At 40.0% G+C, this 18,056-nt stretch overlaps 1 protein-coding gene across 7 annotated transcripts in view; it reads right to left on the bottom strand.

Moving 5' to 3' along the window:
* DAB1 (DAB adaptor protein 1) overlaps window positions 1-18,056 on the bottom strand; it is a 623,369-nt gene that overhangs the window by 6,702 nt on the left and 598,611 nt on the right. For 6 of the 7 annotated variants that reach the window (XM_067535437.1, XM_067535435.1, XM_067535430.1 and 3 more), the window contains 5 exons: window positions 14,245-14,307; window positions 13,002-13,110; window positions 8,616-9,164; window positions 7,395-7,522; window positions 6,290-6,388 (listed from right to left, as the gene is read on the bottom strand). In XM_067535437.1, coding sequence (XP_067391538.1) covers window positions 6,305-6,388; window positions 7,395-7,522; window positions 8,616-9,164; window positions 13,002-13,110; window positions 14,245-14,307 — 933 coding nt within the window. In that variant the 3' untranslated portion in view covers window positions 6,290-6,304. The remainder of the gene's footprint in view (window positions 1-6,289; window positions 6,389-7,394; window positions 7,523-8,615; window positions 9,165-13,001; window positions 13,111-14,244; window positions 14,308-18,056) is intronic. The other variant, XM_067535436.1, reaches the window with a different exon arrangement.

Consider the following 18,056-nt stretch of genomic DNA (forward strand, 5'->3'; position numbering starts at 1 on the left):
AAATTAGACATCTAAATCCATATTTGGGAACCTAAAATAGTACTCTGTATTTAGAGGTGATGAGCGCTGATCTCACTGGGAATGGTGGATATTCAGTACCTATGAAAACTGGCCATTTATTTAGGAGCATAACTTTAGGCCCCCGAGTTTGAAAAAGTTGGCCTACTTTCCCTTGATTGAAATGAACTTGGTATTTTTTACAATAAACAACTACATACAGTTTGTTGAAGTTATACCTCATACTTCAATATTTCTTTTTAAGGTGTGGGTTTTTTGGTTTTTTTTTTGGTAATAATCAATGCCAAAAGCAAACAACATGCCTCTGGGTGACTGTTCACAGCTCTGGCTTAGAACAGAATATACAGCTAACTGGATGTAAACATTATAAACAAAACTCCATTTTTAACGTATTACTAATACGTGCTCTCCAAACAAATCAATTACCATAGGGCATAATCAAAAAGTGTCAGCATCAGGGTGGGCTTGTGATGTGCAAGCACGCACAAGTCTTGTGGCTGTTCATTGGCAACCTTGTGCAATCCTTGGATAATCATTTCAATATACATTGTACATGTAGAATGCTGCATAAATGATGCATTCTAGAGTTGCTGTCCTCTCAGATTTCTTTAACGTCTCTCTTCTAATGCAGATTTTCAGCACAGGGTTTTCCTTCTGGCTAGACGATCAGTAAGCACAGTCTCAGCGGATAAGCGTCATGAAATTAGACTGTGCTTTCTGATCAGCCAGCCAGAAGGAAAGCCCTGTGCTGAGACTCTGCAGCAGAGGAGGAAGGTTAAGGGAATCTGGGAGAACAGCACCTCTGGAGTGTAATGTATCTTTTATACAGCATGCTTTGTGTGTATAAAGTCCAGATTCAATAAACCAGGCTCTAAGGGACCTGACAGCAGTCAAAAAGTATACACCCTGGTGGTAATGAGAGGGTTTGTCCGACTCTCCCACGGATGCATAAGGTATTTTAAAAATAACTTCAATTGTGTTTAGATTCCAGTAGCTGTGTGAATATCCCAATCATATTATTTGATATTCAATGTTCTGGATGTTAAAGTGACTATTATCAGACTGGAAACATTTCCCAATAACCAACATCTAATAACTATTAGAATTTTAAAAGGTAACTCATTCGTATCTTAATACATAAGATTGTGAAGACAGAAAGACGATCCCTCCCTCTTGGTCCTGGTGTAATTAAGGGTTGATATCTACAATTGCACTGCTGCTATTTATTTTCCTGTTCAGGTTCTTTGGAGAATATCACGGTGAAGAAGTGACTGGGCCTGCAAAGAGCACGATGGGACTCTTCATGATTTCCCTTCAGGGGGTGTTCCAGAGTCTACGGCCTACTGCACTCTGGGCTTCCTAATACAAAGCCAGAACTTTGAAGTTGGTGGAAAGCCAGGGCAGGTTGTGCAGCACCAATGTAATATGCCTCCTATGGTTCCTTGTACTTAGTGTGGATTAACATCTGCAGATTCTCTGTTAACTCTTACATAAGATGAGGAAGAGTGGCCTATAATAGTCCATCTTGGAACTGATAAACTTAGTAAATACTCTTGTCTAGAAAGATGCATGGTGTTTTCTTATCATCCAGAGATGGAAGTTGTTTGACTACTGACATATGTCAGTGATTACAACAGCATCACAAGTTTGACTTATTTTGAGGTCTTATAATTGTCTGCACACACTTCAGAGAGCAGTTGCATAGGTTTTATAGGAAGGATTGCTCCAGGAGTAAGATGATCAGCTCTAGCCACAAATATTTTGATGGTTTGCTCAGTATCACTTATAAGACAACTAGTTCGCATACGTGAACACTGGGTAACAAATTATTGGATATGTATTTGTTCCATTACTTTAAATAGCTTGTCTTGAAATAACTGTGACACCAAAGAACACTTTACACTCTTTCAGATCTTGCTCACTGTCAGACCTTACTCTTCTGGAGGAATTAGTCCCCATAAGCCATAGAGGACTGTACTATTTTTGTGGTACTAGGATCTCAGGGAACAGAGATCAGCTTCAAATGAACTAGAAGAATTACTTCCACAGTCAATATGTATATTCTTGAGATGCCAGCCATGGATGAACCAAAGCTACTGATGTCAAAGAGCAGAGGTCTCTTTGTCCCTTCCTTCCATTAATTTTCACCACTGAAACCATCATGTGTTGCTTGACAATGGATCAGTATGCTGATAAAGATTATAGCCACTGCTGATGTAGAGTTAGTGGCTGTACTTGAAATGTACTGAGGACCAGCAACTTCCACATTAGCAAGAGATGCAGGTACCCAACACATCTCAGGATCAGGCCCTTACTTTTTATTTATGGTGATGGTATCCACCATAAGGCAGAATAACTGGAAATCCCTTTTCTGTTGTAAATATCGCTTTGACTACACACCTGAGAAATAAGATATGTAGTTTATTTTACAGAATTTTAGCTAAACAAGTGTTTTCTTTTTTCTTTCCTTTCACCATGTTTATGTAGAAAGAGCAATAGGAGTAGGCCATCTAAACATAAATCAAAACCCAGCTGATGAAAGCATTCTTGTTATTCACTGTTTTCCTCCTTCTTTCTATACAATCATTGTGCACATTTTCTTTTCTCTCAATCAGAGAGAAAAATGACTGGATAGAATTCCTATTACGAATAGTTCTGCAAACATTCAAGTCTTCTTTAGCTGCAAAGTCAGGTCTGTCAGCTTTTGGTCTCAAACAACAGTAGGGCAAAGATGTAATTTATCAGTAAATGTCAGATTTGCCTAAGCACTCAACCGCCATTACTAAATGGGTTAGTTGTGATAATGGCTGCTGTTGTGATAAGAAGTTTGAAAGATTTAGTTTAAGACTGCAAAAGGATGAGAGGAGAAATATAGACATGGAGATAGCAACTGATATATGCCAGCTTATTCCAAATGTGAACTCTGAAGACTATAAGGAACTGAGAAACCAAACTGCTAACATAGGAAATAAATCAATTTAAGAAATATCAGGTAGGCAACAAACTGTACCTGAATACACTGAGATAGGAGATATTATATGTGCACAAGTGATTATGAAGATGCTGGGAACAGATAACTTTGAAATCCCTTCATAACATTTCATAGAATGTCATGTTCTTGAAAAAGACACGGTGGGTGAGGTAATGTCTTTTACTGGACCAACTTCTGTTGGTGAAAGAGACAAGCTATTGAGCTACATAGAGCTCTTCTGGTCTGAAAAAGAGTTCTGTGTAGCTCAATAGCTTGTCTCTTTCACCAACAGAAATTGGTCCAGTAAAAGACATTACCTCACCCACCTTGTCTTCTCTAATATCTTGGGACCAATACAGCTAAAAGAACACTTCAAACAAAACGTTCTTCGGAAGTCCATTCACCTCACTTGTATACTATGCAATTCTTGCTATAAAGAACTAAGTTCTGAAATGATTATGTGATCTCATCTATCTTTTAATGTACAAAAATAGCCTTTATACGGATTGTAATTGTAGTTCTTTTGTATTAGATTATGTTTCTCATTACAATGAAGCTAAAAAATGTTTGGCATGACATACACAGTTTTATGTGTTGAACTGAAAATTCTCCATGGAGTCTTTCTTGAATTTAGGCCTTTTCACCCCTTTATTGATGATATAATGTTTCTAAGTAAGAGGGACTTATCCTAGCAAGTGGATTTCTTTTAGACTGCTGCTGAATGATACTGCATTGAGATACAATGGTATTTAGAATGTAAGCTCTTTGGGGCAGGGACTATGTTTTTATTCTGTGTTTGCACACTGTCTAACATAATAGGGCCCTAGACCATGACCAGGGCCTTTACCCATTACTACAATACAAGCAATAAATTGCAAAGACATTATATATTTCCCAGAATTATATGATATAATGATGATGTATGTTAACTTGAATAGGTGAACATATATGATTGGCTAGGACTAAAATGAATGACAATATAGAAATAAACCAGAAGTTGTTATTATAATTTGTATTATTGTAGTGTCTGGAAGCCCTAATCCTCTCCATTGTGCTTGGCATTGTACAAACACAGAAGAAAAAGATGTCTCTGCCATGAGGAGTTTACAATTGAATATACTATGTAACAGTAGACTTATATGGCCATCACAAGCAACCTGAAGTAGCCTTGATAAGTAAAACTTGTATGAAACGTTGGTTTACAGAACACATAAACCATCTTTGTACCAGTCAACAAATTAGAAAAAGGAATTTGTAATTATTCTTAGAGAGTTCTGAAAATTAGCTTGACTCTGATACTTAATAATAATAATAATCAATAAACATTTGTTCATAAATCAATAAATGTGCTTTGCAGAGAGGTTGTAATATGGGATAAAGGGCCAGATCTTCGACTTCCAACTAAGGTTCAGTATGGGAGAATCCTGGAATGGCACAAAGCTGGCATAGCTGGCTTTATGCCAGCCTTTAGTGGTACCCCTGACTCCCCAGTGCAGGGTTATGTCAGTGCTGGCTGGGGCAGAAGGGAGCAGGAAAAGATGGAGCTCAATTACCATGTGGTCTACTAATGCCTGCCAGTGGAATGATCCTTAGGAAGCAGTTCCAGCTCACGTAAATTAGCCCTCTGGGTACTCTAACTTGAACTTTGGAGGATTCCACTCCAATACCCTGGATGTAGGGAGGCCTGAGGATGGCGTAGAACCACTGAGGATGGTGTGATACTTTTTGCACTGCATTATGTATTGTTAGTAGATGATCTAAATACCCGCAAAATGTACCAAAGTGAAGTTATCTTAAATTCTTTTACCAGATTTAATGTATTAAGCAAGCTGGCTCCTAAAGCAACTATTCTTTTGGAAAAGAGACAACTTATGCTTAAGATACATAAGTAGCTGTTGAAAGTAGTACAGTGTCTAGACAAAAATGAAAATTATTCTACCAATGTTAAGGATTTTCCCAGCAGCAGAGTGCTGAGAAACAGAAGCAATATTAAGTCACATATTTGAGTGTTACAAAAACATGAATGACAAAAGAGCACAACTAATGAAACTTATTCTTCAAATAGTAACATTAAAACATATTTGGATGGAATGACAATGCTCAACACTCAGAATCAATGCAGCTTCACTCTCTCTTTGCAAACATATATACTGGACTCAGAGTATCTATGACCATCTCATAGACCTTTCACTAACAGCTATATTTCAAATGTGTTCTGGAAGGAAAAAGATGCAAACATAATCTTTCTAATATAAATGGATTTAAACCTGTTTTATGTGTTTTAACAGTCAATTAAAAAAATCATTATGCCTAAAATGTGTATATATAAAATCACCATCACTTACTGATGGATTTGATATTGGAGATAAAAAGGCAAAAATTTCAACTTCAGTATTACATTTTTTATATAAAGATAATAAGAAATGGAGTTCTGCAACTGCTCTACCACATCGATTTAGGGGGATGTCTTGACATTTTTATTTATTTATTTACTTATTTATTTATTTTACTTCATTCCAGTGGGCAAGATGTTCTATTCCACGTAATCTGTTACATCTGGGCAAACACCAGTGTCATTTTAATCTAAGATAAACTTCTGCACAATATATTAGGTTTACCGGTAATAGCTGACATTTCTGTATTTACTCCCTAAAATTCTGACATCACTTAAAAACAAGCCTGCATTCACAGTACATTTCTCTAAACCAGTGCTACTCCGACCTCATGGTTCAGGAGCCAAATTAGCGATCAACATTATCCAAAAGAGCCACAGTAGTGATAATTCATTGGTTCATTTTCTATAGTACTATTCATATTTAAACAATATGACCAGGGAAATATTTACTTTTATATATATATTTTTCCCCATAGCAAATAAGTTAATAACTTAGAGCAACTTGATATCTTAGTTGGCTAATAACCAATCAGGAGACTTTTATGTTAATAACTTAGATTGGTTAATAATTAAATCACCCAGTATTTTAATATCATGTGCTGCAAAGAGCCTCAGGAGACACATTAAAGAGCCTCTTGCCACTCACGATCCTCAGTCTGACTATCACCGGTTTAAACCATGTAGACAGCTGCAACACACACAACTGCACAACTTGAAACACTTAGCAAATGGCAAAAGCCATGCAAACCATTGAGGATGAGGAATAAATTGGGGGTGGGATTGGAGAGGAAAAGTGGAAGATGTAGTAAAGGAAAAATATATGATGCATCCATGGAAGTGATGGTAGGCATTGGTAAAAGAATAACACCTCAAGATAGAGAGAGAAAAAAAGGACAGATACCTACCCCAACCTGCGCTATCTAGCTACCGACCTGTGGATTTATAGTATCACCAGTAGGCTCACCAAATGGATCACTGTTGGAAGAGGCCTGAGATCCATCAGGCTAGAATACAAGAACATAACACCTTTTTTCTCAACAACAGAAAGTGAAAAGACAGTAAGAGGTTATTTTCATGCTAGGGACACATTCTAATTCGTGCAGCTACTGTAGGTTTTAAAACACAAAGGGTGAAATCGTACAATTAATATGCTCTCAAAATTCGCATGGACTTCAAATGGGTGTTGCAGACATAAAGGCACTGATTTAATGCCTGCTGAAGTTGATAAAAGAGCTGCCATTGACTTCAATGGGCATTGGATCAGAAGACCCAAAATGACTGCAAGACCAGTCCCAGAAAACAGATCTTGGACTAAATTCACAAGCGAATCTTTGTGAATCAGAAAGAGTCTAATCTTGTGTAATTTATGCTCTCTTCTGTCCCCGCTGCATGTAAGTTACAACAACTCAGGCTCCCCCTCTAGACTTTCTTTGACATAGACTCAAACCCACTTACCAGGCTAGATTATGACATACAATCCCCATTTAGCCAACCTCTGACTTTGGCCCATTCAGTTTCACTAAGTGTAATGGAATCTTAATGGAGAACAATCATACGCTAAATTGTGAGGTATGTAATAAGAATAGCAACTAGCAGGAAAATGTAAGAACGTGTAAGTCAGCATGGGCCATCCTGTTCTAACATACATACTCTTACATACATACTTCTTCTGCTTCCTCAGCATGTATGTTTCATTAACCTGGACTCCCTTACACATCCGTAAGTTGTGTAAGTAGGTTTATGGATGTTTGAAGATAACTAACTTACACTATCTTACATATCACCTCTGAGTTTAGCCCTTTAATATTAAATACCTACTATTGTAAATATCATGCTAATGTTCTATAGTTATCAAAACCATCCTTGGAAATGAAAGTTCTCCACAACTTCCCTTAAAAAATCCACCAATCTGTTGAAATATTTATTTGACATTTCCAGATCACTTACAGTTACTCCCTTGTATTTTCTAGCTAGAAAACTCTAGTCAGTATTAGGAGTCAGACTACTCACAGCCTCCTGCTCTTCACTTTTGCTTGGGCTTTCAAACCCCTCTTCAAAGAGATCATCTGCAGTAGGGTCACTGGTATGAGACACTGATGATTTTGATGGAGAACTCTGTCTAGGAGCAGGGGTTGGAGCTAAACAAAGATGATAACAACAACAATAGGAAATAAATTAACAAATTTGCTCAGATAGACAGACTATTCAAAATCTGTTCATGCTTATAACCCCAGTTATATTATTCCTAAATTGCCTGTTTATTGAGAAGCTGTATTTTGTAATATTAAGCAAATAAAATCATACAGTCCATTGTCTGAAAATTATAACAAAAATGTCATCGACTCCATATTTTTATTCCATGCTGCAAATTTATCTACCCCAACATAAGAAAACCCCACAAATCAGTGTTTTAATTCTGTAATTTGAAACAAACAAATTAAATTGAAAGCCTATTTCCTCTTTTCAGAAACGTCTTTCATAGATAGGATGTTTGTTTTTTGTTCAGAGTTGGTTTAACTCTGGCTTCCACTGATGTCAATGGGAATTTTATCATTGACTACAATGGGACCGCAGATAGGCCAGTGGTGAGTGCTTCTGAAAATATTCAAGATATTAGTGTTATTAGGTTCAATCTAGCTCCTATGCAACTCAATAGAGAGACTTCTGTTGACTTCCATTGGAGTTGGATCTATACAAACGTTAGCCCTGGTATAGTCGAATCACCTTTTAAACAATTTTTGCAACACCACATTTATGCACCTAGAGTGAAATTCACTCCAATACAGAGGGCCAGAAGAAGCCTACTCACCACTTAAGTCCTACAAAAGTCCCCCAAAATATGCCTTGAGTGGCACTTAAATGACCCCCTGAATAGGGATGAATTTCACCCCTACTAAATGAATATTTTGTTATCCATAGTTTTAATATTTTCCAAACCAATTTAAATGTGCTTAGTTTAGGCATATTTTGAAGAGCAGAATTACCATCTTATTAAAAATTAAATTTCAGGCTTTCAACCTTTGAAGTTGTTGATTTCAATCACCTCTGAAATTTGTAACCTAAATCATTCTTCCCTAGCTCCAGGACACCACTAACAAGCTTGATCATGAATGAAGATGATAAGCTCATGTGTGTGTGTTCCAACACAGTACGCCAGAGAAAAGGGAACAGCTTTGAGCAGATAGTCACATTTGAAGAAGAGTCTATGGCTGGAAGGATTTGGGTACTTACGTGAATTTGTAGATGGTGTTGTAGAAGTCACAGGAGTCAAATTTAATTGAGAGATATCAAAGTCATCACAATCATCTGCATCCTGTGCCATCCCAACTTTGTTAAAATAACTTGAGAAGGCCTCTGAGGTACAACTGAGGGAAGGCTGGTCTGGTTTTCGTGATGGCACTGGCGGAGGCTGAGCCATCTGGAAATCTTTGAACATTTCTTTTCCCATCTTCTGTCGGGGCCTGTCTGTCTGTGGACTTGATCTGGTGGAATCGCTTGTGGGTGGAACTGTAGCTATGGGAGCAATGGTACCTTGAAACATGGCTGCTTGTAAAGGCATAACAGTTTGTGTTGGCATGAAGGCAGTCGGTTGGAACTGACCAGTTACGGATGGCCATGGTTGCTGGGTAGGAGAAAAAATACCGGGTTGGCCCCACGCTATTGGCTGTCCTCCCTGCATCACCTGAGCAACTGGAGGCTGAGCACTCATGGCCAATTGTTGTTGAACGAGTGGTTGCTGTCCCCAGAAGGAGGGCAGGACAGCTCCCATTGCAACATAACCTTAAAGGAGAACAACAACAGGATTATTTTAGCATATAAATAGGAGCTGCAAGAGGATGTGGTACAGGAAACACTATTAATCGGAAATACACAGACTGTGTTAGGTGTCACAAGGACTTTTACCAATATATTTTGTTTTCTCAAATGGGTCAATTCTATGCTCTTGGCGTGTGTACAAATAGTTCAAAAAATAAAGTATAACTAGACTGACTTTAATAACCACCCCCCAAATAAAATCATATATCCCTCCTCCTCAAAACACATGAATCCTCCCCTTTCCCATAAACTAAAGAGAAAAGGTAGCATGATTGAGTGTAGTTTGCCTTGAAAATCAACTAACCAGGGTGTTGGTAGACCAAGGAGTAAAGTGAATTCCAGAACGAAGGACACTTCACAAAAAATGCCATCCCTATGTAATCCCTATGCCATATCCACATGAAAATGAATCCATATGAATATGAGTCTGTTACAGCCTCAACTAAAGAACTCTGGGTCATTAGCACAAGCTGTAGCAGCTCATGCTTTTTGCTTTGGAGGTCCCTGGCATAATCCCTAATGTGTTGGCCAAGATCGGAGCTACTGAATTTACAGTCCCGTTCAAGCCAGATGATGGTTAGCTCAGGGACCTGCTTTGATTGCAACTGCTAATGTATCTCATGATAAGAGAGGTTCTCTCTGAAGGGGCAGAACTGAAACCATTAAAGGGTTCAGAGAGAGAAAATTAACATCTTAAATTGCACCCAGAAACTGACCCAGTGCAGATTATGAAGGACATGGGTTCCTTGTGAGAAGCAACCTTAAGCAAAGGCATGGCTAAATCTCAAATAGCTCATGTTTCTGAGGGGTCTTCAGGCTTGGCCCTAGGTAAAACACTTTCCAATAATCCAGTCTGAAGGTTACAAAAATATAGATAACTGAGGCGAGGTCTATCAAAGATAAAGTCATAACCTAGCCAAATGCAGAAGAAAGAAACATGCTTGGCCACTTCAACACCCAGAAGCAGCTAAGCATGTATGATATACTTTAAAAATAAAAAAATTAGAGGTCTGTAGTACTGTATAGTACAGTGTTTCTCAACCTTTTAAATAGCAAGTACCCCCTAACTTCTGAAAATTGTAATAAGTACCCCAACTCAATTTTCCATGGGATTTTATATTTACAGACTAATGTGAGCCATATGTTGGAAGAAGGGCTGAGTATATAAGGCCGTGGTATGGCAGACGTCAGATCTAGTGTGAGTAGGGTTACCACATTTACATCAGGGGTGCGCAACTCAAGTATGTACCTGGCCTAGAGGTGATATTGGCCAAAGCTAGGAGGCTTTGAGCGACATGCCAATGCTGGGGAACATAAAGCGTCGTGCCAAATTTTTTGTCACAGATTTGAGAGGAGGAAGGGGTGAGAGAGAGAGAGAGAGAGAGAGACAGAGAAGGAGGGCGAGATAGAGACAAAAAAGAGGGTAACTGGTGAAATCTGGGGCTGTCCTAGTTCTCAATTTCACCCTCAGCTAGAGCAGTGAAATTGACAAGTTTTCTGGGCACTGGGCTTTGAGCCAGGGAGGGGGGCTGCCGCCTGGGCAAGCTGCAGGCCGCTGCTGCCAGCCCAGGAGGTGGGCGACTGCCACCCAATCCAAGCTGGGGCAGAGGAGGCTTCTGCACCAGTGGGGACCCAGGAATGTGGGCAGGCGGCTGCTGCCCGTCTTCAAACTAGGGCGCTGGAGGCTGTCCCTTGGCTTGGAGCCGGGGCGTGGGTGGCTGCCACCCAGCTGCAAGCTCAGCTCGCGAAACGCAGGAGGCTGCCACTGGCTCCCACCTGGGAGCTGGGACCTGGCGAGAAGCTGGGGGCTGCTGCCTGCCTCCCCCAGAAGCTAGCGGCTGTTGCCTGCCTCTCGGCTCGGAACTGGGACCTGGCAGGAAGCAGGGGGCTGCCGCTCGCTTCCCAGCTGGGAGCTGAGACTGGGTCGGAAGTAGGCGGCTGCTGCGCGCCTTCCCTAAAAGCCCGTGACTGCCACCCACCTCCAGCTGGGAGTTGTGACAGGGCGGGAAGCGGGGGCTGCAGCCCGACTGCCCCAGAAGTTGGAAGCTGCCACCCACCTCCCCTTCACTCTCTTTTTCCCTGGGTACCCCCTGCCTGTGTCTCGCGTACCCCCCAGAGGTACGGCGTACCACAGGTTGAGAAACTATGGTATAGTAGATGCCAAAAATCAGCTTAGGGTAATAGCTTATAATGAAAACCCTCTAGCTAGGGAAAAGAGTTGAAGATTAAAAACTGGAGTCATTAAAATATTCTAATTTTGATTTGACCCTACTCAGACAAAACTTCCTTGTCAAACTAATGGGAAATCTTGGCTGAGTACGGACTGTACGATCAGACCCTTTGTTTGTCATTTACAATTAAAAAGAAAAAAAGTTTAAAATAAAAGGACTTCTAAAACTCTACCCTAAATACCTCTCTCAAAGAAGAAAGTAGGCAACACGCTTTTTTTACTAATACCAAATGATGTTATATTAATACGAGACCCAAGTGCTACAAAAAACAATTTAAATTTATTGTTAATATTTTACAACGTGGGAGCTCTCTTTCCTCTTCTTTTTACTGATACAGCAGTGGAAAGAAAACCTTTTCTTGACCTATACGTTTTCCTTACCCTGGTTTTATCTTTTATTTTTGGTTTATTTCTGGGTTTATTGTAATGCAAATTGTAAAGGAGTAAGACAGCAAAACAAAAATCATAAGCAATATATCTTAGAAACACTTAACAAACAGTAACAATAACACAGCTAAATGTCTTTTTCAATAAAGGGTTATGATGGGGAATGTGAAGTAGGACTCTCCATAGCTTTATCAGAGCAATGAGGATTTTCCCACTCCATAACCCCAAAACCCTGCATTGTGGCTATGGCCTTTCTCTGTGAGGGACACTGGAGAATACTACTTTGGAAGTACACCAGAGTATTCCATAACCACTTGACAAACAGGATCAAAGTGCTTATCTGATTCTATTCCACATATCAGGTACGTTACTTTCAAGCGCCAGCATAATAAAGGAAAATTGGTGCAGTATAAGATTTCCACTGTGTTACATTTCAAGACAGATGCTGCTACATTACAGCAGTGAAGGTGTTAACCACCCAGAAAACCACTGTTGAATGATTCAATGTACGCCTTTTTCTCCTTCCCAGATGGAGCTAAATAAGCTGTTTTTGCAATGCTCTCAGCCCCAGGCAGTCCGGAAAGCAAGTCCGGGAGTCAAACCCCCATCTCCTGCATGTCAGTGCAGAGTATTACATGAACTCTGAATTTTGAACTATTTAAGGAACATAGCAAAGTCTAGCTGAAATGTCACACTTTGGCTAAGTGGAATAGCTTTAAAAATAGCCACCAATTCTTCATGTTTCTTGCTCTGCAATCACTTATTGTATATAGTTCAGAATGTCCACTGTTATTATTGGAAATTCAAAGCTAAATAACTTTCCCTCTCCTATTACAATAGCTTGTAAGTACGTAAACTATATACTTGAACTTCCAGAGACGTTTTTTAGTCCCAATCTTTTTTTTAGTTCCTCAGATGTTAGCAAAATCAATATATTGAAGTTTCCACTTGGTACCAATTTGGATTTCCTTTCTCCTGAAGTACGTTACTGTGGACTCTTCAGAATTCTAGAAGATGATCTGTATTTTCAAATTTCTATAGCGGAAAACTTATTTATCCCTTATGTTTTGGATGTTGAGACATAAAACAGAATGGATACCTGAGTTCCACAATTTAGTTGAGCTACTATTTTCAAAATGACCTACTGCAAAATTAGTCTTTAAATAATCCTATCGGGTTCTTACCTGAGGGTACGGCAGCAGTGCTGAAAGGTACAGAACTGAACATGTCTGCACTAGCAGGAAGTGACTGGCATGAAGATGGGATAAAGGCATCACCTGGAGTTGCAGGAGTCTACAAAATGAGACAGGAATAAAATACAATGCTGACATATCAGCTACTGCTTCTGCCAACAGGAATTGGAACACACTGAGGTGCCACATCCCCTTTACCTCCAAAAAAAGAGACATGCAAATGTAAAGAAGCAATAGGAAAAAAGATCATCAGCGTAAGAAGACAATAGGAAAAGTGAGAAAAAATACAGAGTCCTTTGACCATGGAGAGAAAGAACAATATAACTTGCATAAACTTATATCGTGTGCTAATTTCTGACAGCACCTGTTTCTTAAGAAATAAAGGTCTGTGATTCTGAAGCTTAATAGTTTAACTGAGAATTGATGTAAACAACAGACACAAACAATAACACAAATGATTTTTAATACAGAATGAAATTACTGTGTTACAGAAAAATGATTAAATTTTGCTCCAGTTCATCAACAGGTCTAAAGCCAAAGACCTGCATGTTAAAGTTCATTGTTAAAGCTAAGGATTAGGAGATGGGAAATCTGAACTCTATTCCTAGCCATGCCACAAAATTCCTTTGTTACCTTAACCTCTGAGTGCCCCAGTAAAGGATAAGACTGTGCAGACCCTGGTTGCTTATTGTAGGGTCCCTGGATTGGAACCCAGTGTAGAAGGCAAGCCTCAGTTCCCCTACCAGTCACTGGGGAAGTGGTACCATTAAGGGGCAGTGAAAGGGAAGACTGCCAGGGACATTGGATCCTGAGAGACCCAACAGGGGGAAACCACAGTGACCTGACCAGAGGACCAAGCCACGAAGTGGGAGTAGTTGAGTCCTGAGAAAACAAGTCAGAGAGTGATGGAGTGCAACCTCAGGAAGGGGTATCAGCCTGGCAGAGCTAGTCCGCAGATGTGGACAGAAGGAGATGCGCCGGTGGTGAGTGGCACACCCTGTGACAAGCAATGACTGACCGGCAAAAAGAGTTTTTTCCTCCTTTCATTTTTGAATATGTTTGCTTCCTGGTTCACCTTTAGTTCACCACTGTTTGAAAAACATTTAGAAATCCTTAGTATTGGAGTGTATGGTATGTACCATCCTGCATATCTACACAAGGCATATGGCCATGGTAAACCTGCTTTCTACCTGGCATGGTGTAAAAAGACAGGGCGATTTTCCCGGGTACTTACTGGGGGAGAGGTTACATCAGGAGGAGTGGACATGTCTCCAAAAAGCTCTAGTTGGGTAACAGCCTGCAAAGAGAAGAATACATCTATAGTTATCCTTTGAGGAAAATCAAGGAAAAGGGGGCATTAGCCTGTAAACAAGTAATGAATTCATATCTATAAATCCAAAATCAAGCTATTTATGCCTTGATTGTCCCTCCCCGTGGGGATGGAATAGGCCATGGGGCTGGCTCACAAACCCAGAGGAGGCTCAAACAGCCAGGAGCTGCCCCTGGGAAATTCTTTTATGGAGGATCCACCACAGAAGAGGATAGGGCAAAGAGAAAGCCTCCAAAATGGCTCTTTCTGCTCTTAGTTTCACTGGACATGGGGATGTGTGTATGCCCCATTGCCACCCATTCCTTCCCCGACGGCCTCGGCTCTGAACTCTCATGCCCTGGACTGCAACCTACGTGGGGTCCAGGGGAAGTGGGTGGGATGTTGCTATGGAGGTGGCTGAGACTCCCTTCCCCATGGGATGACTGTGACCTGCATGGGCACCAGGAGATGAGGGGAGACACGATTAGGCTATTACAACTGGGTATCTCTAGATTAATTTAATGCTAGAAAGATAGGGACCAGGGATTCCTTTTTGGGTTTGGTCTTGAAATATGTCAAGCAAAGAGGTCTCACTCAATTGGACCAGAAAGGGGGAAACACTTCCATAACACGCAGCCGCCTCAGTGGCTGCATGAACTAAGTATCGGCCAAAGCTCAGACTCAGCACCTATAGAGATGAATTTAGCTAGAGCCACTAGTGCCATGGAAACCTCCATAATTCTGAAGAAGCCTTGCTTTGACTGTATCTTCTATGGTACAGAAGCCAAAATATTGTGAAACAGACTCATAGTGATCAGGTATTTACATCTGCCACGTAACTGTAATGATTCCTCCCACATCAAACACCCAAGAAAGCATAATTTATTTAAGTCAAGTATTTTGCTCAAAAATTGCTGCTTAAAGGTACTTAGGCACCGATAAGTGGGATTGGTTGCTGGAGAACTGTATCCCAAAAATGTTTGTGTATTTAATTTTTAAAGGGACTTATCAAATTTCCTGTCATATTGTACAAAGTTGAATTACTACTGTAACCGTGCAGTCTCAATTACTGTATCATTATGAAATGGTCTGGGAAAACAAAGTGACATGATACATTGATAAGAATTCAGAGTAGTGAAATTCATACACAATTAATAGAGCTGGTTGACATTTTGTAGGTTGGACTGTTTTTTCTTTTTGAGAAACAACTTCTGCTGGAAATGAACATTTTTCCAGTTTTGTGATTAAAAACCTGAACCTTCCTAACCAAAAAATGTGTATTTGATTTTTTTCATTGTAAAACTGGAAAATTCCTGTGAAAATTACCCCAAAAAAGGGAGGAGGAAAGGAGAAGAGAAAATTCTTGTTATTTTCAATTTTTTTCCCCATTTTCTGACCAGCTTTACCAATTAATCACTGGTCAAGACTCTAGAGTCAAACTGTCGTCCTCCACCAACCTTATAATTTGGACCAGGGATAGCCCCTTTCACACAATCTCTGAAAAACAGCAGGGTAAAAATCTTTATAGTTTCATTTTAAATTAATTTCTAGACACCTCACTCGGAAGGATACTGACAGGAGCTCAAAGCAGCTCCCATTTCTGATAATTTTTGAAAGTGTCCATTTCAGAAGAGTAGTTTTCCAAAGCTTGGTCCTACATCCCTTATTTAAATAAGTAGCCCCACTGAATTTATGGGAGTTCAATACAGATTACTAAATAGGCAAAGGTTACAGTGTTTGGGCCACAGTTATCAGAAAGAACAAGAACATTATGGAACTCCAAAATGGTTCTGAGGTTGAGGTCTCCACGACACTTCCACTACTCTCCACCTAATTCTGGGTGTGAGGTAATAGACCTAGTAATAAGTCTCGGAGTTGCATAACTATGTCTGGGTGCTCTCCATCACCGCAACGGAGCAGATGTTGGGGGACTCAGCCAATGGTACTGCATATCTGTTCTGTTAGAGGCAGGGACCAGTGAAGCAAGAAGCCAAACCTGCAGAACAAATCCTAGCTTCACATGGAAACATTTAAAATCCATCCCCTACTTTTCTCACCAAAGGGGACATGACAGGGAAAACTCGGAAGAGAAATCAGTGAGGTTTTCCTCCCTTCTCACACTTCTCCTGTGGGTTCTTCTGTCACTCAAACATGAAATATCAAGCTTCTAAATTTTAATGGTATTAAACATCCATCTTAACTCTGTTTCTTGCACCTGCCCCCTGATTTAGATGGAAGCCCAAGGTCTGGAAGACCACTTTGCAGCCCTCTAATTCAACATTAGAGTTGATGATAGGCCTGGAATTCTGCTGAGTCCTAAATCACACAGGGTCATGGGAGTAGCATTTGCTTAGCACTTAGGACAATCAGGCAACATTCTGTTTTCCGAATCATCTAACATGAAACAAAAAGAGGGCAAATGTTAAAGGTTTTCCACAGATCATCAGCTCACAGCTTTCTGCCATGAATGATTTTTTAAGGAGGAAGGCTACTTATTCAAAATGCAATAATTTGAGTGATTTTAATTTTTTCCTTCTATATAATTTGTTTAAAAAAGAGGCAATGCTACAATAAATTAGATACTCTCTACCATGAATTTGTCTAGCTGTATTAATGGAACTCAGTCTAGGAATGAATTATTTCACATCTCCTCACATTCTGTGTTGTGTTAAAGAGATCACTTTGTTTTAGTGATATGCCAATACGTTTTCCACTTAAAAGGTCTCTATTTCCTTTCAAGAGTCTGAGTGTAATTCTTATTACATTAATGTGAATGGGCTTTACCAGGTATATGGGGAGAAGATTAGACCTCTTCAAGATCTAAGACTCTTTAAGGCTGCACTTATTTTCTTGAGTACTAATCTATGAACTATAGAAGTAGCCTCTCCAAGAGATGAAGCAGGTCACTTTGATACTTGTACAAAATGTGCTAGCCATTTAGACTTGACAATGTCTAGAAAAACCTGAATAATAATGATACTCCTTAGTTAACCATTTCAGATGAAACTTCATGCCAACCAGGTGCCACCAATGGCTGCGGCGGATATGACAATGGCAAAGAGTTACTTTCTTCTAAGAACCATGAATTGTTTGTTTGAGGTTGTCCCTAAAACGTCGGTCTCTGCATCGTTGTGCAGCTTTTGCCTAGAATGCCAGCTGACGCTAGTCTGGCTTTCTGTTAGCGTTCTAAAGATGAGGCCATGTGAGTTTTCCCTGCCCACAGGGAAGGATCCTCCCAGCCTTCTTCTCCCACAAGGGAGAGAAAGTGAAAAGCAGAGCTGCCAGGGGTACCAGGTAATCGGACCGTGCCCTGCACTGCCCAGGTTGTCAGACTCAGAGGAAGAGTCTGTGTAGTGGGGTGAGGGCTGAAGTATTCACCTTAATCTAGCCTACTGTAGAATAAGCATAACTGAGAATTTAACACAATGGAACTTTTTGAACTCAAGGTTCCAGCATTTAATTCAACAGCGGCAAGTCACAATCTGACTGCCGCTCTGTAAAATGGGGATAAGGATACTTTTTGAAGTGCTTTAAGGTGTGTACACCTGTGGAAATTCATCTCTGGTAAAACTCCAATGAACTCATGAGAGCCGCTCTGATACTACAGTGATGGGGGCTATAAAATGATAGCTGGCTAGATAAATATAGAGTAGATTTAATGTTGCCTTTACTAGTTTTTTCTAATAAGCCTTCTTCATGGTGACCCCAGAAAAAGAACAATATATTGACAGCAGAGT

The sequence above is a fragment of the Emydura macquarii genome, unplaced genomic scaffold, assembly GCF_026122565.2.
Source record: "Emydura macquarii macquarii isolate MOO-44397 ecotype Brisbane River unplaced genomic scaffold, CSIRO-AGI_Emac_v2 contig_3506, whole genome shotgun sequence".
NCBI lineage: Eukaryota > Metazoa > Chordata > Testudines > Chelidae > Emydura > Emydura macquarii.